The sequence below is a fragment of the Pungitius pungitius genome, chromosome 16, assembly GCF_949316345.1.
Source record: "Pungitius pungitius chromosome 16, fPunPun2.1, whole genome shotgun sequence".
Taxonomy (NCBI): Eukaryota; Metazoa; Chordata; class Actinopteri; order Perciformes; family Gasterosteidae; genus Pungitius; species Pungitius pungitius.
In genome coordinates, this window is record NC_084915.1 from 5,045,845 (window position 1) to 5,071,486 (window position 25,642).

The 25,642-nt window shown below is 41.9% G+C and overlaps 4 protein-coding genes across 5 annotated transcripts; 3 read left to right on the top strand and 1 right to left on the bottom strand.

Annotated features, from left to right (window-relative positions):
* The first annotated feature begins 149 nt into the window (after nt 1-149).
* atp5l (ATP synthase, H+ transporting, mitochondrial F0 complex, subunit g) lies at nt 150-2,074 on the top strand. 2 transcript variants are annotated; one of them, XM_037467107.2, is made up of 3 exons: nt 150-310; nt 739-899; nt 1,874-2,074. In XM_037467107.2, the coding sequence occupies exons 1-3, from the start codon at nt 259-261 to the stop codon at nt 1,970-1,972; spliced, it is 312 nt and encodes a 103-aa protein (XP_037323004.1). In that variant the 5' UTR covers nt 150-258; the 3' UTR covers nt 1,973-2,074. The 2 variants fall into 2 exon arrangements, with proteins under 2 accessions (XP_037323004.1, XP_062414052.1); XM_062558068.1 differs by lacking the exon at nt 1,874-2,074 and adding an exon at nt 1,362-1,439.
* ftr82 (finTRIM family, member 82) lies at nt 1,961-7,800 on the bottom strand. The gene is made up of 7 exons (XM_037467102.2): nt 7,059-7,800; nt 5,700-5,795; nt 5,374-5,607; nt 4,810-4,969; nt 4,660-4,716; nt 4,397-4,465; nt 1,961-4,299 (listed from the first exon to the last, which is right to left on the bottom strand). The coding sequence occupies exons 1-7, from the start codon at nt 7,644-7,646 to the stop codon at nt 3,779-3,781; spliced, it is 1,725 nt and encodes a 574-aa protein (XP_037322999.2). The 5' UTR covers nt 7,647-7,800; the 3' UTR covers nt 1,961-3,778.
* Nucleotides 7,801-11,337: 3,537 nt separating this feature from the next.
* Nucleotides 11,338-15,694, top strand: ftr83 (finTRIM family, member 83). The gene is made up of 7 exons (XM_037468087.2): nt 11,338-12,016; nt 12,420-12,515; nt 12,605-12,838; nt 13,091-13,250; nt 13,370-13,426; nt 13,924-13,992; nt 14,848-15,694. The coding sequence occupies exons 1-7, from the start codon at nt 11,441-11,443 to the stop codon at nt 15,372-15,374; spliced, it is 1,719 nt and encodes a 572-aa protein (XP_037323984.1). The 5' UTR covers nt 11,338-11,440; the 3' UTR covers nt 15,375-15,694.
* A 1,532-nt stretch (nt 15,695-17,226) lies between these two features.
* Nucleotides 17,227-22,504, top strand: ruvbl2 (RuvB-like AAA ATPase 2). The gene is made up of 14 exons (XM_037468091.2): nt 17,227-17,316; nt 18,265-18,319; nt 18,465-18,520; nt 19,604-19,745; nt 19,903-20,032; nt 20,122-20,188; nt 20,276-20,382; nt 20,470-20,563; nt 20,662-20,880; nt 20,989-21,107; nt 21,276-21,395; nt 21,486-21,615; nt 21,767-21,881; nt 22,127-22,504. Exons 2-14 carry the CDS (start codon nt 18,265-18,267, stop codon nt 22,150-22,152), a joined length of 1,380 nt encoding a protein of 459 aa, XP_037323988.1. The 5' UTR covers nt 17,227-17,316; the 3' UTR covers nt 22,153-22,504.
* Nucleotides 22,505-25,642: the final 3,138 nt, after the last annotated feature.

Genomic DNA, 25,642 nt, shown 5'->3' on the forward strand with positions numbered 1-25,642 from the left:
TTTGACCCCATTAGTGGACATATTGTAAATATTTACGTATTTTATTAACTAATGAGATTCATTTTAATGAAGTGATTTATACTTAAGCCATAAAAAAAGAAATGATTTATTTTGTGAACCATAGTTACAGCGCAGCAGTATTTTCTTTTTGTACAGGCAGTTGTGAGGTCCAAGGAGTCACGGGTCCTTCGTCTGGAGGTGACATTCGTTCGGCCAGCAGAAAGCGGAGGTGCACATAGCATCGACAAACGTTTCAACATGGCACAGGCAGTCCAAAAACTGGTCACTAAAGTACCTTCCCTGCTCAGCGGTAAGTTAATTTCTCGTGTTATTAATCTCAGATAGGACTTAATAACGTGGACTCAACCGGAGGCTTTACAATCTCTATTGACAGGACATTCGCTAACGTTAACATTGGTTAGCTAGGCCGAGGCTGTCAGTCGCACTGAGACTCAGCGGTGAATAAACGGGTTATACATTTATCCAACGTTAGCAATAATTAAATAACACACAAACACTGAATTGAGTTTTAATGTTACTTTCATGTTTTGTGTCTTCCCAAATTGTTTTACCTAGCTAGCACGCGTGATTTGTGTTTGCAACCTTTAAGCATAAGCCAAGTTACGTTAGCTAAGTGGCTAAAGCTACCAATCAACATGCTATGATCTCTGTAGCTCACAGCTAACTGTAGCGGCGCCGTGCAGCAGACTCGTAACTGCAAATGTTCCTCTCCTCTAGCCGCTGTCACCTACTCAAAACCTCGCCTAGCGACCTTCTGGTACTATGCCCGGGTTGAACTTGTGCCACCTTCCCCTGCCGAGATCCCCAAGGCCATCGAAGGGGCCTCTGCCATCATCAAGTCTTTCCAGTCAGGACGTCTCGGTCAAATCACAGTGAAGGTGCGTCTGTTATGGTCGTTGTAGGTGTAGCAGGATCCGTTTACTTCACCGAAGTCATTTTAAGAGGTTTGACAAAAGGCTCACTTTAATAAATAACATTTTTTAAATTAAAATGTATTATTAATTTCTTGCAGCCAAGCTAATTGTTGATTTGCTTAAGTTGTCAAAACGTTATACAACGGAACACTTTAAAATGACAATTTATTTAAACATTGAATTACTTTTTTTTTGTTCTTACTAAAACAAATAAATGTTAGCTTCTCTATTGAATGTCAACTGTTAATAGTGAAGTAGCAAAACTTTAAATAATCAGCTGCAAATACAAAGCTTCCAATCTTTCTTTCAGTAGTCATTTTTGGCAGACAACTAAACAATTGTAGTCGTTCACAATTGACCGAGTCTTGTAGCCAAGTGGGAACAATCATCTTTATTTAGTGATTGTGTAATTTCTGTCATTTGTAGGACTCTACAATGGCCTGCACTGACCCATCTATTGAAACCACTAAATTGTTCATTTTTAATTAATTGATTAAGACATGCAACAAATCACGATTTAACAGGCAAGGAGAATATTTTTTTACCTGGTATAAATAACTATTCTCGTTACATTGAGACTATTTTACATTGAACTTGTCGGTGCTGTAGATTAAGACTTCGGTTTGCTGCTGACTTTAATTGTCCATTTCTGAATTTTGGAATACTACACTGCAAATCTATTCTAACGTTGTCTTTTATCTTTTTAATGACTTTCTTTAATTAATGTTAACTGTTTTTAATCGTCTTGCTTTATTTTTGTGTTTTTTTTGTTGTGAAGTACGTGGTTGAAATGTGCTATACAAATAACATTGCCTTGCCTGTACAAAATCCAAACATGATTGAGCAACTGACCACATTATGAATTTTGGCAAATATCAAATTTATTCAATACATTTCTTTCATGACAAAATCTAATTCAATTTCTTGTTTCCTCACAGGATGCCGTAAGGAATGGTCTGGTGGCCACTGAAGTGTTGATGTGGTTTTACATTGGAGAGTGCATCGGCAAAGGAGGCATCATTGGCTATGATGTCTGAAATTTGGACTGTCATGCTTCTTATTTTTCATTTGAGCGTTGTATGCTCAACTTCCTGCAACAATCCTGGGAACCAATAAACAGATGTCTATTGTTAAAACAATTGTGTTGTGATTCCTTTTTTTTTTTTGTTTTAATAAGTGCATGTATTTGACAAATGTTTTCTTGTATTCATCTAGTAGTCGCTGTTTTCAGACATTTTGACACCACACAAGGAAACACTCTAGTTTGAACTGAACTTTTTTGGCCAATTCAAGAGCTTGGTATTGTGGGTGCTAATTGTTCATTGTTGGACAACAAGGAGGTTGTTGCTGCTAACGTGTAGTTTTCCCACTCGGAAAAATGTGGAGAAATAAAGACTTTTGCCATTAGATAAACTCCATGTGTCACTACCCCAAATGGGTTTTACTTTATGTAGTAGTATGCACCTTGAACACATCATTCCTGTGAAAATTGGATTGCTGGGATAACTACTTGCGCCTGTCTTGAACATGATTGTCTACTAAAAATCAATGTAGAGCTTTACATTTGAATGTAAATATACATGAGCTGGTTTTGGATATCTGGTCTATCGTAATACAGTATGGTGTCCTTTTGTCCATTTTAAAAGGCCTAAATGTCTCGATTTATTTAAGGTTAGTTTTTGCTAATAATGCAGATATGCAGTCACATGTTAACACTTGACTGTAGCTTGATGGTTCATTTAATGATTATACTCCCATTAACGATAACAGTGGTTATTACAGTTCAGTTCCCGTTATCAAGCAACAGAGGGAGCCGTCGGTATTGTCAATGTTCAGGATGTGCTGTGATGTGTTTCGGAGCCGCTAGCCTGTTAATTTGTTTAACATACCAGTTAAATACTTTAAAAGGATAAATTGCATCATTCCTGATACAGGTACTTGTGAAAAGGTTTTGACTATTCTTTAGCACAAACAAAAGTAGACCTGTCATTAATATCCATAACTTCTCTAATTCGTTAGACCGTTCATTTGTCAATATAGATATGACGCCACCTGGTCATTTTATATTCTTTGGTAGGAATAGATCATTATTGAGCACCAAAATTAATTTATTCATTTAGCTCTTTATTTAGAGCGACCAACGAATAATCTTTATTATTACAAAACAAGTCTTTTGCGGTATCAATTAAATTGTCATTACATTTACATTAAGAAAACCTACAATAAATAAAACAAGGGTTAGTTTAAGTGAAAAAACTCTCACCACTCCGATAATGTCAAAAAATTACAAAATGAAATGAACAAGAAATAGTCTCTGAATGTATTTAAAGTTTGAACCATAATACTAAAAAATCCAGTTGCACCAAAACAAATGTTACCGTATTACTCACACTGATCTCAATATGCAATATACTTTAATAGACTTATGCAATGAAATTTGACCACAATGTAATAATCATAATAAAATGTCCCTCATCTTAGGGTACATCCATTATGACCCCAAATCAAATCATCGCTTGTGATATACTGCACAAAGTATATGGGTACATCTAAAAATGTGATACTGACATGTAATAACATTATACAGTAGTTCTGCTCAGACTATATATTTTTCTTGTGTAATTAAGTAGTGATTATGTATTTCAATAATGTATTTAAAAAAAGCCTTTAATTGTGATTTAACGCAAACTGTAAAATATGTGATGTATACAATAAAAAAAAAAAAGCAATATAACTTCATCAATGTGGTTTGGTACAGTCTGACGATATAGCAAAAATATATATATTCCAAAAACACATGAAAGAGCTAAAATTTCTAATTAAGAGCTGAAATATCAGGGTGTTCACTTGACATTGCAGATCTTGACTGAGGTTCCAACTCCGAAGCCCGGATAGAGGGGCTCAACGAATGTGGTCTCAAACCTGTGCAGGAGACTCATGGAGTTGCCTATGCTGTAAAATGCCAGCACGCCCGCAGAGTGGTCCAGGTACACGCCTATCCTGGGCGAGTGGGGGCCGCTGACGGCTACGTCCACCCGGTTGTGCCAGGCGGAGTAGCCCGAGTCGGAGCAGAGCAGACTCCAGGATTTGTCGTTGTAGCCCAGCAGACACAGCGAGCCTTTGCCCTTCCTGCTGATGCTCCTGTAGGCCACCCCGATGGAGAACTCCCCACTCCACTCGATCTCCCAGTAGAAGCGGCCTCCGGACAGGGCCTCTCGACACAGCACCTGGGCAAAGCTGTCAAACCTCTCCGGGTTGTCTCCGTAGGGCTGCAGGTCCCTGGTGCGGATCACTTTTTTGTTGTTTTCAGAGACGTACAGCTCCTTGTAGGCTGTGCTCGGGTCCATTTTCAGCTGGCAGAAGTCTGTGGAGCAAAGCCAATACATTTTCATAGGGTTTCATTAGCAATTCAATTGTGTTGGAGCTTAACTCTCTTCAGTTAAATACGCCCAGATACGTACATTTCACAAAATCTGCCCTGGCCTTTGGCTCCCGAAGAGAAGGGGGAGCGTTGTCCACCATTTCTTTGCCTGCATATGAAGAAGCGCTGCGTCAGGTCAGTGTGAACTGTATACACCCACACACATGCCTTTAATTCTTTGGTGATGTGCTTTTAACTAAAGACTCACTTTGTGGTTTGCCCCTTACGGTTCATGCTGACCACATTGTCAATCTCATTAATAATGAGCCCTCTGCAGTCTGCTATAGGAGTTACAACACTCACCTCTGCTCCTTCTGTCCAATGTTCGACTTTCTGTGGTGTAAACTGGGACCTCGTTCACTGCGACACAGAACACATTCATTTTCAGCATGTTTCATGGTGTGTCCTTCTTCTGCCCTAATGCAGAGGTGTATTCTGCTGCTGAAATCCCACCTGACTTGGAGATCTTCAGCAGCTCCTCTTTCCCAAACTCCTCCAGGCGGTCTTTGATCTCAGCCACAGCTTTCCTGACCGAGCCAAAGGAGAAGTCAGGGTTCACCGTCACTCTGGGTATGAAGCCGTCATCGGTGGGGGTGCACAGGTAGTTGAAGTTCTGATGGCAAAAGAGGAGAACATTGTCATGACAGAGGACAGAGACTACATCGATGCGACCCGTCTGAGGAACAGTATATTTTTCACACTTGCTTAAAACACATCACTCCAGAGACGGATTCATAATAAAAGGGATGTCCAAAGGTAGGGACATTTTTGCAATAAGCGTTGCCATTAATACTTTGGCAGTTGCTTGTTGGAAAATACTTACATACTACACCCAAAATTACACAAAGGTCTCAATATGTCGTTATGCTGTCATTGTAATCATGAACAACCAGGGAAAGAAGGGTGTAAGTCTTTTTTAAAACCCCACCCATACATGAAACACTTCAGCTTTGATACCCAGATCAGACCACACGTTGCATTTCGTCTTTCGGCAGTTGCTCCAAAGCTGTTACTTGCCTGCAGAAAGTGGATGTGGTCGTCAGTGCTGTAGAGCTGCTTGAGGCCGGACTCCTTTTTTTTCAGTTCATCTATCTCTTGTTCCAGCCGCTCGATCAAAGCCTCGGCCTGGTTGAAAGCAGCTTTCTCGTTGATACCGATCAGCTTGGTCACCTCTGACCTCATCCTCTCAATGGAGCGGATCATGTCCTCGAACATCTTCTGGCTCTCCACCATGGCTCTTTGGGCCGAGTTCTGGACAGAGCACTCCAGGTGTCAGTGGTCCCAAAGACACCGCTACACAGAACATTTTACAGCCATGTCTGTCTTTAGCACAGAATTCTTACCTTCAACGAATCCACTGCAGTCTTCAGCTCGTCCAATTCCTTCACCCTCTCCTGGCATTTCTGTTTAATCTCAGCTTGGGAGATTCCCAGAAGTTTCTGCAGAATAAGAGGCACATTACACACCCATCTTTCTCACTGTTTGGTTCTGCGTGCACTACCATACTGACTGTCTGTAAAAAAATGGATCATGCAGCAACGTTGATCATAAAAATCGCATCAACTTTAAAAGAGGTAGTCGAATGTCATGCTGTTTTATTGTGTGAGATGTTAAGCCCCATATTTGTTGGTTCGGTAGAAAAAAATTCTTTCTCATCGAGGACTATCGGGGGAGGCCCTTTGGTATGTGTAATAAACCCCACTCAAAGAAGCTTCTTAATGCGGCAGCTTTTATCTCAGAGGGAGATCGGGGTAAAAAAAAATCTGTGCTGGAATTCTGATCACGTCAGGAATGTGACTTTTAAAGAGATGTTTTAAGGTGCATGCAGCACTGACATTCAGAATAGAGGGGTTTCTAATTCAGCTTTTGCTCGAGCCCACTAACCCATTCTTCAAGATAAGCTTGAGGAATGTGGGGAATCTACGGGGGTGAACATGAGAAGGGTGGTGGGAGATGGAGTGAGACGTGTGAGACTCAGGTTGTTAATCTTTGGAGGAGAGAAACCAGACTCCCAATGTTGTGAGGAAAACAGCAGGATGAATTATAACCCTGTCATCATTGAGCCTGCATGGCTGCCATTAAAACCCATCTAAATTACCCATGAGGATTTACCCTGTAGGATTTATACCGCAGTATCTGTTCACTTCTACTCTACATCTACTCCTGGGATTGGTGAGTGATTTGAATGTGCATTGCCAAGGTTACACTGGCGTGATTGGTTGATTGGAGTTGTTTGAGGGCCTGGACTTCCTGACATTCCAGTATCGTTACAGACTCCCACTCTCACGGCTGGGAACCAAGGCCACAGAAGGAAGTCAAGAGACAGTTTCTGTGTATCTCTCCCACAGCTGGAACACCGCATTCCCTGAAAAGCAGCTTTCAGAGGCGATAACTGAAAGACACTCCCCCATGCCTCCCCGCAGCTAATCAGAGAGCTGGATTTGTTTTGGCGGCGAATGCCTGACAGCTTTAGCTGATAGCGTCGGGTCAAAGTACAACTGCCAGTTAGCGGCTGACTGAAAAACACGGTTTGCTTTAACTGAAAACACTAGTGTCTATGTAAACTTTATATATTAAGCACGTTCATCTGTGAAACGGTGTCGTTTCTCTCTTCCACTGAATACACTGCTTCTCCCCCTGACACAAAATCACACTTTCACTCTCTGAACAACTAACAAAACAATTTATTAAAAGGATGTTACCTGTTTCTCTCCCCGTTCTGCATCAGCAGAGACAATGTCATGGCCCCTGTGTTCACTGACTGTGCAGATAGCACAGATACACATCTGGTCTGTGCGACAGAAGAGCTCCAAGGACTTCTGGTGCTGTGGGCAGATCTTCCTGTCCAGGTTTCCCAGCTCATCCACCAGCTTGTGCCGCTTGAAAGTAGCCGACTCGTAGTGTGGCTTCAGGTGCTTCTCGCAGTAGGAGGCCAGACAGTTAAGACAGGACTTCACAGCCTTTAATTTCTTCCCAGAGCAGAAGTCACAGGGGACATCGTTCTGTCCGGCGTAGACGTTCCCCTGGGACGTGTTGAGGTTGGTGAGGCCGCTCTTCCTTATCTTCTCAGCCACCATGTTCAGGGTGGCGTTGGGTCGCAGCACCGGCCTCTGGGTGAATGTGATTTTACACTGAGGGCAAATGTAAATCCCTGTGTAGTCAGCCTCATTCCAGTAGCCACTGATACAGTCCATACAAAAGCTGTGGCCACAAGGGATAGCCACAGGGTCCTTCAGCAGGTTCACACACAGGGAACAGCTGAAATAATCTGGAGAAGTGTGGTCGGCCATCGCGATAGCCTCCAAAAAGAGTCAGACCTGCAGGAACAAACGGAGAGTGCCAGGAGCAGATTCAGATTCCGTCGAATGAGCCCAGGGTCCCGCCCTCAAGAGCGTGGTGCAGCCTGCCAGAGACAGGACCTACTTGTATTTCTGAATTCCAGAGGTTATTGATTGAAAGCAGACAAGGTCCTCCCCCTGCACTGTGAGTAGCTCGAGCCCTGCCCAGTTTAGATAAGCCGGTTAAGCAAGGACGGGGAAGAGAAAGAGAGAGAGAACCCAAGACACCTTTGGACACTTTCAATAGTATTGCAATCTGAACTTTATCTGATATTTTATATCTTATTTTAAATCCTTTTATATTCTATTGTTAATTTAATTGTATATTATTCTCCTTGGTTTTCCTGGAAGCACCACCCAACATGACTCCTAGTACGTACAACATACCTGCCTAATAAATGTTTCTGATTCAGATTTTGAGAGAGAGAATAAAAATAAATGAAAGAAGCACATTGAGGGGCAACTAATCTGCAGAAAAGAAAGGGAAAGAAAAGAGCTTCCCTTTTCCTCACAGTTTCCTTTATTCCCTCATTTCTCATGTGGCTCATCTGCGGGGGAGGTATGCGCACAGTTCTCTGCAGCTGTATTTCCTCCTATTGTTGTTGGACAGAATCGCCATTGTCTTAAACCGGTTGTACTCCGACAAACACAAGAGGAAGCCTTAGTACTGTTGGAATTCCAGGGACCACCCTGTGAACAAACAGAGACGCCTCTGAGCTCAAAGCAGCGTTTTTGGGTAACTTTCAAGCATCAGGGATATTGCTGCTCCTTTTCGTCACCACATAACTTCATAACTGCTTCAGACCCCTCGTTCCGGGTTGCCGTATTGACACTGTGTCCAGTCGGACCGGTCTGGCTACGTTTACATGGTGATTGTAGATGTGTTAATGTTTGAGCGGCCAAAAGAAAATAATGAGACACCCAAAGGAACACGTGCACAAGTGCGTGTGCTCGTACAGGACATTCCTGTGAGGTCCAGGTGTGTTGTTGCAATGCCTGTCCCACATTTTTGAGTTCAGGCTTCACCCGAAAGTTATGTTGGTTTTTTTAATTCTTGAAATATTCCTCTCAAGCGTACGAAGTGCAGCTGGGGGGAAACTCACTGTGCATCAATAAAAGTCTGCTGACATGATGGCTTCTCATTAGCATTTCAATATATTCTTCCAATACCTTTGTTGTTTGATCAAGAGCCAGTACTATGAAGGAATATGGACTTTTTATTAAAGTCCATATCCATAGAGTCATTTTAGTATTTGCTTCCTAATGCAGAATGCTAAGGCAATAAAAAAATGTAATTAAAGTTTGCAAAAAGTTTATTGGCTGCACCTTGGTTTCATATCATTACTTCATACTCTCGGCAGTTTCACCTCTCCATATTTGGTCGGTTTAAGATAAGCCAGTTTTTCCTTTCTTCCACCAGAGTTAGAGGAGCGCTCTCTGCTTACAAATGAACTACCTGATAGTAGTGAGAGCTGTTGTCATGGGAATGAAAACTTGGATTTATTACTCTGATTTACTGTGGAGTTTCTAACTCTTGATAGAGAAGTGACACCTATACAGTGTACACATTGGTGAAAGTAAAGCATGGAGAACTTTATGTTACAAGACACTTTAATAAGACTTAATAACAGGCTTCTCTTACAGAGTTGCATGTCCCAGTGTTCTTTAGAGAAGCAGACAGAAACTCTACAGTCATTTGAAGCTGAGCCCAAGCCCAGTTCTAGGCGAGAGGTCAACCTGCTTTCTCCAGGAAAAGTGCACGATAACACAAAAGGCTATTTGATTCAAGGAAGCAAGGATCCACATGACTGAACGCCAGTAGTATAAACAGGGCGAGAACCTAATCTAAATATGTTTGGGGAAAACTTTGCTGATACTGGTGGACACAAAAAAAGGGAATAGTGGTGAAACAGACCGAATGTGAATGGAAAGGCTGCACAGTAAGCATCGCCGACACTACAACGACGGTCATAAGAGGAGCAGAAAGCAGCACACGTTGAGGGCTTTTCATGGTATTCATACGAGTATGTCATAAAAAACTGGACTGAGCCCAGACAGATATTTAGTCGATCATGTATGCTCTTAAGTGATTTTAAACCAATACTTGGGCAAATGTTGTCCGTAAGTTGGGAACTATATGAACTATAACTATTGAGTGGCTCAGATACCAAGGTAAAGTGTGGAAGCAAAATCCATTGCTTAGCGAAAAAAGGGTTAAAAGGCCGTCTGGGTCGGAAAAAAAAAACACAGACAAAAACGGAACTCCTTAAAAAGAAAATAATTCTATTTGAATAAGGTTTCAGTTTACAGACCTGTTGAAGTGTCAATTTAAATCCTTCTGGCCTAGTTTGCAATCGGATGAGAACGGATGTCACGCTGACTCAACCATTTCCTCTGGTATTCTTTGCCTTAGACAGACTTAATTCACATGACTTGCAGTCAATAAAGATCAACATCCCAAGGTCTTTTGACAACTAAATATGATTATTTAAAATAAAATGAATTAATAAAATCATTTTGAAAAAAAATATGGAAAACGTAATTATATTCATCTGCATGACAGCTCACAGCCATTAATCTATCAAGATAGTGTTGTTTAGTGCTAAGCATGACCCCAGTCACAGAATCTTCTTTTGGACAAATACGACGCTACATTTAGTATCGCATATCAACTGTAGTTCCTGTTGTTGACGGACAACAGACCCTATAATTTCTGGCACTCAGCTTGGGCCCTGCTGGCTCCACCACAATGGAATCTTTGAAGCAGGCTCTCTCGGCCCTCCTGTTATCTGGGCTATCAAGTGTAGTTGCATTCCTATCGCCATTTCAACTGCCCTGAAACTCCATTTTGGCTGGGAGGCGTGTTCGCTCTAAGGTGAAATCTACGAAGGAAGGTAATGACCTCAGATGAAGCAACACTCTAGAGTTGGTTTCAAAGTGGACATTTTCTTACTTATGATAGAAATAGTTTTAGTTCCAGTGTTGACTTACAGAAACTGGAGCAGTCCAGTTAAACAACAGAGAGAGTCAGTGGCAATAAAATGCAAAGTAAAGTTAATCATTAACTGGTTACAGGTGAGGTGAAGGTCAGGTAAGTCTCAGTGGCTCCAGAATCGAACAAGGGCCTACAAAGTCGTTCATTTAACATCACCGCAATTCATCTGTTGACCACACATCACAAATAGTAGGAGTCGCTGTCAATGCGGCTTGTGACCGGACATTACAGTTTAAGTAGTTGTAAAATTTAAGAACGTTAAGAAAAGAATCTCTTGATGTCAGTTTGTACATCCCTAAAGGAAACTCTCTAACACTCAGCAATGAGACTATACTCAACTGTAAAGGGTTTCTTTATGCTACAGATTTTTCTTTTTCCCTTTTTTCTTTTTGATAGCACTTGCTTTTGTTCATCTAGTTAAGGCATATATTATTTCATATTAATGAAAGAACATTCAATTAAATGAAAAGAACTGAGGAACTACACCTTTTCAAGCAGAACCTTGTACCTTACACCTTTTATTCATTCTCATTGCAATCTGTAACTGACGGAGGCGTTCACTGTATTCCATTGTTGCCCCGCCCTTGTTTGACTGGTTTCGGCTTAACCAGTTTAGCCGCCCTCTCTGTTTACTCTATATAACTCGCGCACGTAGTAGCTGTGAGATCACTTTGCCACTGTGCTGCCACACACCGTTGTGTCTCCACAGCATCTTCACTGCATTAGAGCCACAGACCGTTGAATCGTCTCCATGTCTTCTGACCAGGACAGCTGCCACCTGTGTAAGGAATACCTCAGAGATCCCGTCTCCATCCCGTGTGGCCACATCTTCTGCTCCGTTTGTCTGAAGACCTACTGGGACCACGCCGACCACACAGGCTCGTACATCTGCCCAGTGTGCAGGGTCACCTACAGCAAGAGGCCCACCCCGAGACGCATTGGAGGCTCGCGGAGCTCCACCATGCAACGCAACTCTGAATCCTTTCCGCCTCCGCCCCCTTCGCCCGACTACAACTACGCCGGGCCCCAGGATGTAGGTTGTGACATCTGCATCGGAAAAAAGCACAAGGCCGTCAAGACCTGCCTAATGTGTCTGGCCTCCTACTGCGAGAAGCATCTCAAGCCCCACTACGAGTCAAACACTTTTAAAAGGCACAAGCTGGTGGATGAGATCGGCCACCTGGACAGACAGATCTGTCCCCAGCATCAGAAGGGTCTGGAGCTCTTCTGCCGCACCGACCAGATGTGCATCTGCGTGCTGTGCACGGTGAAAGAACACAAGGGTCACGACATGGTGTCTGCCGAGCAGGAGAGGGCGGAGGAGCAGGTATGTTCCCTTCTTTCCCGGCGGTCACTAGCTCATCAACAGCATTAATATCAGCGATACAACATGCCTTTCCCAGCTGGACAAGCGTTGGTCAATTTGCATGAACATTTGCTTATTTGGGAATCAGCAGTGACACATGGACCTATGACACAGTGGCGGGTAATTATTAACAGAGCAGTTAACAATAGATGAAACATTATGTGTGACACACCCCGATGATCATAAAGTTCCTTCCAGAATTTACAGCGACTGTGGTCCACTTTTTGCACCGTTAACATAAATTCTCACATTAAGTAAGAAAAAGAAAATGACACATTCAATGTGTTCTTTTCAATTTGCGACGTTAATTTGAGGAATTGTTGTCATCATCATCAATAACAACAATTTGTTGTTTTCCCCATAGCAACGGCTGGGCGCTACCCAGGCCGAGATCCAGGAGAAGATTCATGACCGACTCAAGCAGATGGAGGAACTCAAACAAGCAGTGGACTCACTCAAGGTTTGTACCACTCTGCGTAGAAGGCATGACGGCCCGCGTCAGTGTGACACCCGTTTGATTGATGCCGTGCATGCTCGCTTCCCGTGCAGAACTCGGCCCACACGGCGCTGCAGGAATGCGAGAAGATGTTCGCCGACATGATGCGCTCTATTGAGAGGATGCAGCAGGAGATGACCAAGCTCATCTCCGCCAACAAGAGAGCGGCACTCAACAACGCAGAGGGCCACATGGAGCGCCTGACCCATGAGATCGCCGATCTGAAGAGGAGGGACACGGAGATCACCCAGCTGTCCCGCACTGAGGATCACATCCACTTCATCCAGGTAACCGTGGGACAACACACTCCACGGACACATGGAGACAGTAGTCAAATGTCCATTAATCAATGTTTTAAAAACATCCAATGCATGATAGAAAAGCCCTTTCCCCTTAAATGCTGAGCAGGCAATGTAAAAAAAAGAAGAAAAGAAATCCACCCCTTACATCACTAAAATGTCGTGCGTGCTGCAACGCAGGTGGAAAAACAAACACAATTGGAGTACACTGTATCATGGCTTTTTTTCTTCTGTGGCTAGAGCTACCACATGCTGATAGCCCAGACGGAGGCAGAGGAGCTGCCAACGGTGAGCGTCAACCCCTACTTCACCTTCGGCCCAGTCACGAAGGCCGTCTCCGAGATGAAACAGCACATGAACGAATTCAGCAATGACGAACTGGTCAAGGTGGCCAAGGCAGGTGAGTTCAAAAGGACCGAACCAGATTTACTCATATTACTCATATTGTCAATGATCTAGTATCACTAAGTAGCCTACTTGTTACTGTATTCATCTTTTTTCAATGACTTTTTTTTGCAGTTAACAAAATGACCTTCTGCCAACTGGACGAATCCAAAAAGAGACAGTCAATAAAAAGTAAGTCAAATGTTTGAGAAAAAAAACTTTCCGTTTGTTGGGGGATGATGGAAATGGGTTTTATTTTGTTATTAATATTACACATAACTTTAAACAATCCATGAATGGTATATAAGAATGATAGAGAACCAAATAGAACGTTAAGCATAATTTGACATTAGTTACAATGTCCTTTGTCCTCAGCAGGGCTTTGTCCAGTCCTCTTTGAAGTTGTTCTCTCAAGGGAAGCCTGAGTTCCCTCAGGTGCCACCTAGTTAACCTTTTAAAAATGGCTTAATGCTTAAATGTTTCCTTTGATTAGAGAGTCAAACTGCCAGTAATATCCCTAAAGACACTCCTGTGACATCGAATGTGGCAGTTTTGATCAGACACATTGACGAGGACAGAATTTCATGTTAAAGGCAGTTATTATCGATTCATGTTCTTAGATGAATAGAATAATTAGAGAAGATCAGTCAAATGAATAATCTATTTTCTTAAATGATTCATTTTCACAGGTGATGAGGCCCAGGTGTACAAGTCTCTACCGCCCCAGGACCCCCAGTACAGAGAGGATTTCATGAAATGTGAGTCTGCGTTCCTCCGCTCCCCGTTCTCCCTGATCATTTCAGCATATTGGAGGCAAATTAACTGCCGATGTGGTTCTCTGTCAGACCCTGTGGTTTCAGTAACTATACTGGATGCCCAACAGTGTTGACTGAGACTGGGTTTGACTCGTGAGAAAGTTCTCAGCTGGCACTCACAGAGCTTTGTGATTTTAAGTTTGCAGTTTAAGCCGTTCATACGTGTTTAAAGTGAGAGCATGGAACTTGATGTTCACTCTCACCAGCCCAATTAGAAGCAAACCATCAAATCTCAGCAGATCCTCGAGAAAACAGTTGTTCTGCTTTAGTAAGTGTAATCTGTTATAAGCAATAGGACCGGTTGTTATTTTTATTCAACTAAAACAAACTGCATGGTCTCTGAGATCAGAAAGAAGGGGTTCAAATGTTTTAGGTCTCAAGGTAATGTTCAAGACACACTTTATCAGCCGGAATTTCACAAGCAGTGTTGATACCTCTGGCATTCCAGATAATAGGTCGGGAGATAATAGGCCGAGCAGATCTAGGAGAGGCCACCGAATGTCCCACCAACTGTGACCTGCAGAGGTGGAGATAAACAGCAGGCAGGTGACATCCAACCCTAGTTATTAATCTGATTTTCTGTGCCCAGCCAAAGGGTCTCCCACTTCTCCTTTAAATTATATCGAAGCAAAAGTCCAGAATCTAACAAAACTAGGAATCCTAACTACTTGCCACTGGTGGGGCTATGGTGAGGGGGTTGTCCAGAGGCTTTGTCCATCTTGGGTTTCCTCTTTCACAATTAACCCAAGCATTTAAAGGCTTCCTCTTGTGAATGACATGATCTATTTATCTCCCTAGATGCTTGCGAGCTCACCCTGGACTCAAACACTGCCTACAGACAGCTCTACTTGTCTCGGGGGAACCGGAAAGCTGTCCTCAAGAAAGACCCCCAGTCCTACGGTGATCACCCGGCCAGGTTCGACTCCCTGCCCCAGGTCCTGTGTAAGGAGTCTCTCTTTGGGGGAGCATACTACTGGGAGGTTGACTGGAGCGGAGAGGGGGCTGCCATCGGAGTCACCTACAAAGGGATCAAGAGGACAGGTTACGGAGACGCCTGCCGCATCGGCTACAACCGCAAGTCTTGGAGCCTCTTCTGCTCCGATTCCAGCTACTCGGCCCGCCACAGCAAAGACCAGATCGAGATCAACGCGCCCTACTCATCACGTATCGGGGTGTTCCTAGATCACGCCAGGGGCACCCTCGCTTTCTACGCTGTAGGGGACAGTATGACCCTCATCCACCGCTTCAAGGCCTCCTTTAGTGAGGCTGTCCATCCAGGCTTCTGGGTTTGGTATGACTCGGGCATCACCCTCATCAATAAGTGATTAAATAACCCACCTCCTATGATCCATGTAATTCAGAACTGAAAGCATTTACAGAACAAAACCATAATTATTATCGATGATATGTGATTGTTCTTTTATTAGGTATTTTTTATTGAAGATGTGTTGTGTGATTCAGGGTAATTGTGATGCCTGATTTTGCAAATCAATGTAAAATCTGTGTAATGTTAGATTGGGTTAATTGAAGTGAAAACATGAAAATTGTCATTTAAAATTATGAAGGTTGTACTTGATTGAAATATGTCCGTCCTCATTTATACAGATCCTGCTAAACTTATGATGATCAATAAACTTTTAACAAAGATTGAACTGGGATATCCTTATTGAATTTCTCAATTGCAAACTTTCCCTCTGCTGGAATAATCTCTTTATCTGCAGGCCGGGGGAGCACAATTAATTCAAGCTTGATCTAAAAGGATTCGTCTTCACTCTATTGTTGTTCCAAAAATCACAACCACTACGCTTTTAAAACTGTGGAAAAAAAGGTGTGTTTGTATAAACAACATCACCTGTTTTTGAAAAAATGTGTTTTAAGACAGAAATCACGTGAGTTATGCAAGCTTTGAGGTATGAGAGGTTTAAGATGAATCACAGAGTAGTAGGTGAGGCGTTTCGTCTAGCAGCAGGTTTTGAATGGTTGTGGAATGCTGAACTAGAGGTCGGTCCGGTCTGACTCGAAAGATCTACGTCACTGAGTTGGTCGAAAGTTAGTTGAAAGTATCATGTGATGCAACAGTAACTTGTTTTCTTTCTAAAATCAGTTCCAATATAATGGTTACAATGTACATGAAATTCAAACTATGGGCTCTTTACATTTTTCTTTACTAAATCTTTAGTGCTTGTAATTTCAAAGAATCCTGATAATAACGCTGTGTGGTCATTTTGGTTCCACTGACAGTGTTTCATACGTATAGAAATAATAGAAATACCTAAAAATATGTTCAGTGTGTTTAATCAATTACCATATCTGACTCATTATGCATTATTTTGTTGCCAGTTACATGCATTGAAACTTACTAGCTGATTATATTGAAAAACAGAATAGATATGTATATAGATATATTCTAATGTGTATAACCTCCAGTATCCTTGCGACGAGGGCTCAAGTGAAGTTAAAATGTGGAATCTTAACACTGCAGCCTTGAGCAAAAACTTTGAAGCTAAATTAGAGAGGATATGAAAAACTCCTTGAGGGGTGAGTGTTTCCCATTTTTAAGGAATATTGTATTGATTGATACATACATTGATCCGGACATACTTCCCCTCAATTCTTTTTGAACTCCAGTCTCTGTATGTGTACTTAAAAGTTGAGGGATTGTGCACTTTTAGTAAATAGCTTTAAAATCCCTTGTGAGATTGCCACCTCTAGTGGAGGAATGTACAGTGTTCACCAAGGCTGTCATCAGCCAGTGTTCAGCCCCCTCTGCAGAGCTTCTGTGTGGGGAAATGATTCACTGTTGGGGTTACGTTTTTGAACCAGTGCAAGACCTCACAAGAAACAACATAGTAATTGTGACTTACCCCTCTGAACAATTCCAAATCTACCTACCATTGTGCAATTTTGATGGAAACGCAGGGATGTATAACAAAGGTGATTTTGGGTATATGTATGTGTATGGATAGGAATAGTTTAGTTTTTTATTCATTTTATTTAGATATGTGTGTATGTATGTATAATGTTTATTTCTCATTTTATTTTTATTTTGGGGGGAGGGAGGGGTATTTTGGGAGAAAGATAGCAAGCATGTCTGATCCACACTCCGGGGCAGAAGGTGGCGGTAATGCACCAATACGATGGATGCGCATTGCCATTAAACCAAACAAGAAGAAGAAGAAGGGACTTGTTTCTCGTCGGACACATTATCCTGCGCACCACTAGAAAGAAGCGCCGCATTCTCACATTTGTTCAAGTGTGGCTGCACGGGTGAGTTTAAATTCGGTAACTGTGGTAAATGCTTCAGGCCTGATAGGGTGTTTTCATTAATGTGATGTTATTTGCTGCAGGATGAAACTCTGGTGATGTGTAAAACAAGCGAAAATAACCAAAAACGAAAACCCGAAGTGTTAAGCTAGCTAGTTTGCTAACATAACATCAGCTAGAGCTAGTTAGCTCTAGCGTTATGGTTTGTTGTGCTAGAGCTGCCGAGAAGGTATTATTGCAGTTCTATAGCCTCAGCATATAAGTTAATTTGTTTTGTGTTCATTTCTGATTACTAACGGTAAAAGAAAAAAATAAGACAAGTAAAATTTAAATGGAATGCCACAGCAATGCGCCTAACTGTCTTATGTTGTGCCATGCGTTACAACTGTCACTATGACAACAGACTAAACATTGTTAAAAATATGTTTTCCACTATTGTTATTTACTTCCGTCCTTTAATCCTGCAGTGCGAATACGTTTTTCTCTTATATAATCGGAAAAAATACTTAATATAGTTGCAAAATACAGTACAGTACAGACCTATTTCAGGAGTACGCCCGACTGAAAGTCTGCTGATTGGACAATTTGAAATCGGATATTGAACTGATGGTAAAGTTTGGTGACGGCAAATGTTTTGATCAACCAAAAATCAAACCTCTATATAATTCTGACTGTATACATTTGTATTGTTTACTTATTTCAGCCCCAATGTATATAGCAAGGTCATATAGATGATGTGAGCTACTATTCATATGTAAGATTTTGTTGTATCAAGTATATCAATCATTAACATTTTGCCGCTTTTGCCGTATTTTTTTGTCATGGTGTTATTAGTGACCAATATATTATCATTTAACTAAAATGGAAGTAGAAAGGCTAGGAGGAGTATTTGTTCTCTGGAACCATTTACTGTTTTTCTTATTTTAAACTAATTTTGTTCCTTCTGTACAGATGGCGGGTACAAAGGTTCCAGAGGTTCGTGACATCACACGGATAGAGAGGATCGGTAAGACTCCACATTATATGACACTGAGCTCTTTCGGGTGACAAGTTGATGTGGGCTGTCACAGGTCAACCCCAATATGTTTATGCAAGTTATAACTCTTCCTAACCTCCTTTTCTATATCTTGTCTTTTTTATTTTTATCTTAGGAGCACACTCTCATATTCGTGGCCTTGGATTGGATGATGCTTTGGAGCCAAGACAGGTAGCGCAAAGTCTGTTTATACTCTGTTGCTCTGGGATTGGTTTCCTCTGCACACAACACCAGTGAAATACACTTTGGTTCCTAGGAAATAACACCAGACTTTACTTTTCTAAATCATTGTACCCTGAATTAACTATCAAAAGCCCACCAGAGCACTTTACAAATATGCAACTTAAAGTAAAAATTTGAATCAGGAATCAGGAAACGTTTATTGCCATAATATGTTGGACATGCATGGAAATTGTCTTGGCGGTGGTGCATGACAGAAGACAGTACAATAATGACGACATAGTGCAGCAATAAGATAAAATAAAAGTATGATAAAATATATGCTATGGGTTAGTAATGCATTACTTTTACTGTCCGATATGATGGTCTTACTTCAGAGAACGTGTTAATTGGCATACGTCTGCTACCACTGGCGGCAGCCAAAACTCCCAGTTAGAGAAAAGGGGAACTTAATGCAAGACGTGTTTTCCTGTGGCCCTCAAAAATCCAAAATCCACCCTAAAAAAACAAGCCCAGGTTGCTGTTCCTGGCAGTCAGAAATATCTGTGAAATACACTTAGTTTAGGTACTTTCCAAATAAGCTTTTTTGTCTATCTTTCTTTGACATATTCACTGAGGTCATGAAGTAAAATATTGATTTAATTATTTTTTTTCTGGTTGCAACATTATTGTTCTCATTTGGCATCAAGTTGTGGCCTAGTCTTCCTCAGAAACACTGGTGAAATGGACTCTGATTAAATGATGCCATCCTCCCCGGTTAAGTCTGGCGATGTGATGAAGAGTTTGCTTGTAAAATGAACTGCAGAATCCCATAAGCTCCCCCCCCCTCGCTCCTGTACGTACTTTTTTTTGCTTGTTTAATCAATGCTTAATGACATTGATAATGTCCTGTGTTTAAACTGCCACACATTTGACAAAGACTTTCTTTTGAGTCCTCAACAATACACCCACAAGGTGTGAGTTAGATTGTATCTGTTGCTCATTAGTTAGATATCGCAATACAGCACAGAATAACGTGCAGTTGTGCAATAATTAGTGTTTGGCTTAAGGATACACGTTCCTGTTCACCTGCAGGTATCTCAGGGGATGGTTGGCCAGCTGGCCTCCCGTCGAGCAGCAGGGGTCATCCTGGAGATGATCAAAGATGGCCACATAGCTGGCAGAGCCGTACTGATTGCTGGGCAACCTGGCACAGGAAAGACGGCCATCGCTATGGGTAAGGGCCACAGGAGGCATTTCAGATCACAAAGTAATTTCATCTCTAAGTCTTACCGTTGTTAGAATTGGCTTCAGTTATACTGTTGTTAAAGCAAGTGTTTTAACCCCCAGATTCACTAGTTCTAAGTTTACTCCGATGTCTTTTTTTCATGCAGGCATTGCCCAGTCTCTTGGCCCTGATACACCCTTCACGGCCATGGCTGGAAGTGAGATCTTCTCTCTAGAGATGAGCAAGACGGAGGCACTCAGCCAAGCTTTTAGGAAAGCCATCGGCGTGAGGATCAAGTGAGTGAGCGAGCAAACAGTATTTTACATCTATTCATTGTCTCGTTGTGTCAAAATGAATCTGTCTTCATCGTCGCCTTCTTTTTCAGAGAAGAGACTGAGATTATTGAAGGAGAGGTGGTGGAGATCCAGATCGATAGACCAGCCACTGGATCGGTAGGCTGCCTTGATGCAATTCGGACTGCTCTCATTCAACTTGCTGTTGTACACGGTCAAACACAGTATTATTTCATTTTTTCTCAGGGTGCCAAAGTGGGCAAGCTGACTCTAAAGACTACTGAGATGGAGACCATCTATGACTTGGGCAACAAGATGATCGACAGTCTCAGTAAAGATAAGGTTCAAGCAGGGTGAGTTAATTACTTCATTTATAGGGATCACTGAGGCCTGTTGGATATACGTACGGGCGTCAAAACGGTCTCTCTGTTTTCTGTCAGAGATGTTATAACCATTGACAAAGCCACGGGAAAGATCAGCAAATTGGGCCGCTCCTTCACCAGAGCCAGGGACTACGATGCCATGGGAGCTCAGGTAGCCCAGCAGATGTCAAGCTGACACAATTTATTCCATAGTTTGCTATGAGTATTTATTTTTTTAAATTATGTATTGTTTTTTTGGTCCTTTTGTAGACACAGTTTGTACAGTGTCCAGAGGGAGAGTTGCAGAAGAGAAAAGAAGTTGTCCACACAGTGTCACTCCATGAGATCGACGTCATCAACAGCCGCACGCAAGGCTTTCTGGCTCTCTTCTCTGGGGACACCGGGGAGATCAAGTCGGAAGTGCGCGAGCAGATTAACGCCAAAGTGTGTGAGTGGAGGGAAGAGGGCAAGGCCGAGATCATTCCTGGGGTAGGTGCAACTGTGTGTGTGTGTGTGTGTGTGTGTGTGTGTGTGTGTGTGTTTATAAATGTAATATTTGGTTCGTCTGTCTTATTATGACTTGGCTTGTGGTTCCAGGTGCTATTTATTGACGAGGTCCATATGCTGGACATGGAGTGCTTTTCCTTCCTGAACCGAGCCCTGGAGAGCGACTTGTCCCCAGTTCTCATCATGGCGACCAACAGGGGCATCACTCGGTACAATTTCTGTGTAGATCTGTACACCGTTTGAATAACTTTTAACCTGTATTTCTGGTTTGATAGACTACTATAAAATATTGACTTGAAGTTTTTAAAATTCATTGGAATAAATTTTCTTATCCCAGTTATTTCTTTCTTTAAATATGTATCTCTTGTATGGTTTAGTATTCGTGGCACAAACTATCAAAGCCCTCACGGCATCCCCATCGACCTGCTGGATCGCCTGCTCATCATCGCCACCTCCCCTTACACCGAAAAAGAGACGAGGCAGATCCTCAAGATCCGGTGAGAATCTGTGTTCTTCCACTGGGAAGCCAACTAGGTTTTGCTTACTCACCAGAAGGGGAAAATAAACCTGCATGCTATTCGATCCAGGTGCGAGGAGGAGGACGTGGAGCTGAGCGAAGAGGCTCACACTGTCTTGACACGCATTGGCATGGAGACGTCGCTGCGCTACGCCATCCAGCTGATCAGCACCGCTGGACTGGTGTGCCGCAAGCGCAAGGTGGGCTCAGTTCAAACAAGCAGAGTGTAGTGTTTCAGCTGACGCGTGACCGAAAGGAACTTTTTTAGGTCTCTGGACAGATTTATATTTAGGTAGTTTAGTCATGCCTGTGGTCTCAGTGTTGTCATCACTGTTTTTTTGGCTGTTTCAGGGGACAGAAGTTCAGGTGGAGGACATCAAAAGGGTCTACTCTCTGTTCCTGGATGAGGCCAGATCCTCTCAGTACATGAAGGAGTATCAGGATTCCTTCCTCTTCAATGAAACGCGTGAGTCTGCTGTTCCTCCATTCTGTTTCTGGTGGGCAGAGCAACGCTGCACATGGCAAGCTAAACTAATTTAGTAGCCCAATCCATTAAAATACTTACGAAGAAGCAGGGGACCCTGCTGATGTCAGCTTTTATATGCTTACTAAGATTATATAGTGCTGATTGGGCATGTAAAATAATCTTTCCTCAGTGTATTGTAAGTGTTCACTGTGAATAAGATGCATGTATCTGTTCTTACATTTCAGAAACCCCTTCAATGGACACCTCATAATGAAGATGGCTTAGTTTTCTAACTCTGAAGATTTTTACATTGTGGGTCGTCTCTGCGGTTGGAGGCAATTCAGATCTGTATTATGCTTAAACCTGAATTAAGCAATGAATTACATTGAACATAAAACAAATGTATTAAATAGACTGAATGCCCCTAAATGGTTATTCTTAAAATCATCTTTAATTCTACATTGTTCAAATGTATTCACTTAAAACCTTGTTCTAAATTTCCCACTTTTCCGTTCATTGTTGAGGCCTTAAGGCAGGAATATCATCCTGTTTTTGTTTTTTTGTTGACTTGTCTTTACCTGGTTTATTTTTATGAAAATTATTAAAACAAGCTTTTCTAGGCACACTGTGAATTTGTTTTTGTCACTCTGAAGCAATCCAAGTGCTTAAACAGGGCGAAAACATTCATTTGGAACATCTAATTACGCGTCTGTTTGGATTAGACAAGCACCAATCAGTTTTGGGTACTTTTATGTAATTGTTTCTACATTGGAGTCAAACCAGTGAATTGAAAAGCAAAATGGATGGACAAAAAAAATTAACTTTGAATTGTCACATGCATAATGTATTCACTCCTATTGCTATGATGCGCCTAGATAAGATCTGGTTCTACCAATTACCTTCAGAAGACACATAATTAGTTATACAACGTCAAACTGTGTGCAATCTTTTGGTACATAGACTCCTCTGTTCTGAAAGGCCACATAGTCTGTAACACCGGCTCCATGAAGGCAAATCTCCACGCCTACAGACTTTGAGGCGGTTTAGTTTTGTTCCTCAGACCATTTGTTGGCAGACATTTTGAAACCTTTATGTAGCTAAGCATTAGATGCTAACTTTGCCCAAAGGTATTACCTTCAAGTCATTGCAGTGTGACGTTAAAAACAGCATAACCAATAATAGCATGAAGACTAAAAGAAGGATAAGCGATGTCAAGGGTGGCACATAATGGTAATATTAAACTGTATACTTCTTGTGAAAGGATTGCACTGAGAATTCTGGAAAAATGGAGTCAGCAGTCAAGAGGCAGATGGTATCTTTGTAGAAGGTTTTAATAAAACAAAACACGTTTATCTAAATTAAACCAGACCACTATCCGGCTTCCCGGGGTTGCTTTCGCCCGCCTGACGGCCATCTAAGGGGGCACCCAACCTGTCTCCTCCTTGATGTTGCTCCTCCTTGCCTTTTTGTACCCACCCCTTGATGAGGTCCAGGTGTGTCTCCTGGCACACCTGATCTCAATCCCCCTGATGGCGTAGGTGGAAGTCTTGTGGCTGGACCGTACACTCCCTCCACTATTCTGCCCTTAAGCCCCTTACGATTTCAAACATCAAGAATTAAAGATAGAGAAAACACCCCGACATGAAATCAAAGATCCTGAAAGGCTTTCAAATCAGTGAAAAAAGTATGAAATAAATACCCTCAATTGTAAATGACATCTGTTGGATATTTCAGACGTAGGTAAATGAGCTGAGACAGAAGTTTGTAGCGCCATGAAATGGTTTCCACCAGGTGGAGCCCAAAGATCTCTCTTGTAGACACTGCCATGAAGGCCTGAACACATTATTCAAGGAGTACCGGTAAGTCAAAGGGCGTTTGCTTACAGTGTAAATATATCTTCCTTTTGTATCATTTGTTTCCTTAAGGCTGCCTTTCTCTGTGATGAGTGTGCTCTTTTACTGTAAATGACTCCAGCTGGTCCGTACACCAATCTCACACCTAGTCGGGGGTAGTAGGTGCTACCCTGCTGTGACACACTCACACACACCCCTGCTGGATCACATTTTTTCACACCTAGATTCTTCTGCATTTAGATAAATGGATATTTAGATTTTTAAAACCCAATCTTGTTTGTATTGCTTCTGTCTCCTACCTATAAATTAATATTTAATGTTTAGTGCTGGTTGGGAACATTACCTTGCCGCCTACATGTCCTAAATCGCCCTCAGCCCCTCGAGTGCTGCCTACCACCTTAAAACCGACATGAACTGGGCGCAGTTGACTGTATGCAAAACAGGGTTTTGTTTGCTGCTTCTCTCTGTCTTTACATGAACCCATTTTGTGACTGCGACTCCTGTACACTTCCACTTGCTGTAGTGTTAAAACGTGTGAACTATGAATGTAGAGAGCATCCCGCCAAACGGCAATTCCTCTGAGCACTATTGCACTAGTGTCTATGCATCTAATATCTATTTGAATGGGACCTGCGCTCAATTCTGTGTCTCCACTATGTCGCTGCGAATCCAAAGCATTGTTTACAGATCATATTCGGCTCAGGCACTCTGGGTGTGACAAGGGTTTTTTGGGGATTGGTTCCTGCTCTTCACACCACTGTCCACGGGCTGCAAGGCTACACAGCATGCTAACATGTTGTGGCATTTCGCCTGCTGACCTTTCTGCACCGCAGTCAGGCCACGCTAGATCACATTACCCCACCCATCCCATCTCTGAATGGTGACAATAAGAGCCAAAATACCAATGGCATTTCACTATTTTTGTTGTTCTATCATCTTATTGCTACTTTTGCTTGTTTGGATTTTAAAGCAAAAAACACACTGTTACCTTTGAAGCAACCATGTGAGCCTTTACAATTAATGTAGACAATTAGCGGATCACAAACGTCTTTATCCATTTGTTAGGTGGTAACCAAAAAGGAATTACTTTGAATTACATGATAAAAAGAAACATGGGAAGCTGATTTCACTACAAACTCTTTTGCTCTATTTATCTGGAACTTTTCAATATATTATGAGTTGCTAAAACACATTTTCTGAAATAAGCCAGTTTTTGTTTATTGTCAATACTCACCAACTCAAAAGAGTATGAATCGCACATCTACGTGAAGTGAAGATGACAGGAAGATATCACTGTATTATGTTGTAATCTAAATACAGTATGTTTGAAATTACAAAACTCCTTCTTCAGAATTGAGCCAACCTGGATTTGATTTATGGTGGTCAAGTTAAGATTCCTTTTTCTTGATGATCTAATTGGACACAGTGTTTTCACAGATGCATTCTGGGTGTGTGATTGATAGCTGCGTGTGGAATTTCAGAAGGAGGCCCGGTGCTGAAAGTCAAGATAACTTTCAATAACAATCCTGGAATGGACACTTAATATAAGAATACTTTGTATCCATCTGGTACCAACCCCTCTAGCATATTGTCTCCAATCTTTTTATTCTATAATTATTAATACGATATCTTCTTTTTTGATGTCATCTACCTATAATAGGATTTTAGGATTCAAGCACTATTTGGTCGGTGGTCCTCATAAATGGATTGAATTTAAGACCATTTCCTGAGGCTCCATAGAAAAAATAAATCTTCTTCCACTCTCTCTCTCTCCTTGCCATATGTGAAAGGCCTGCACAGGAGATTCCTGTGGTAAAATAAGAGGATGAGGTCAATGGAAGTGCATATGTGCTTTCACATATGGCATTGAATGTGTACATTCTTTGATGTTTGAAAAACAGAAATATG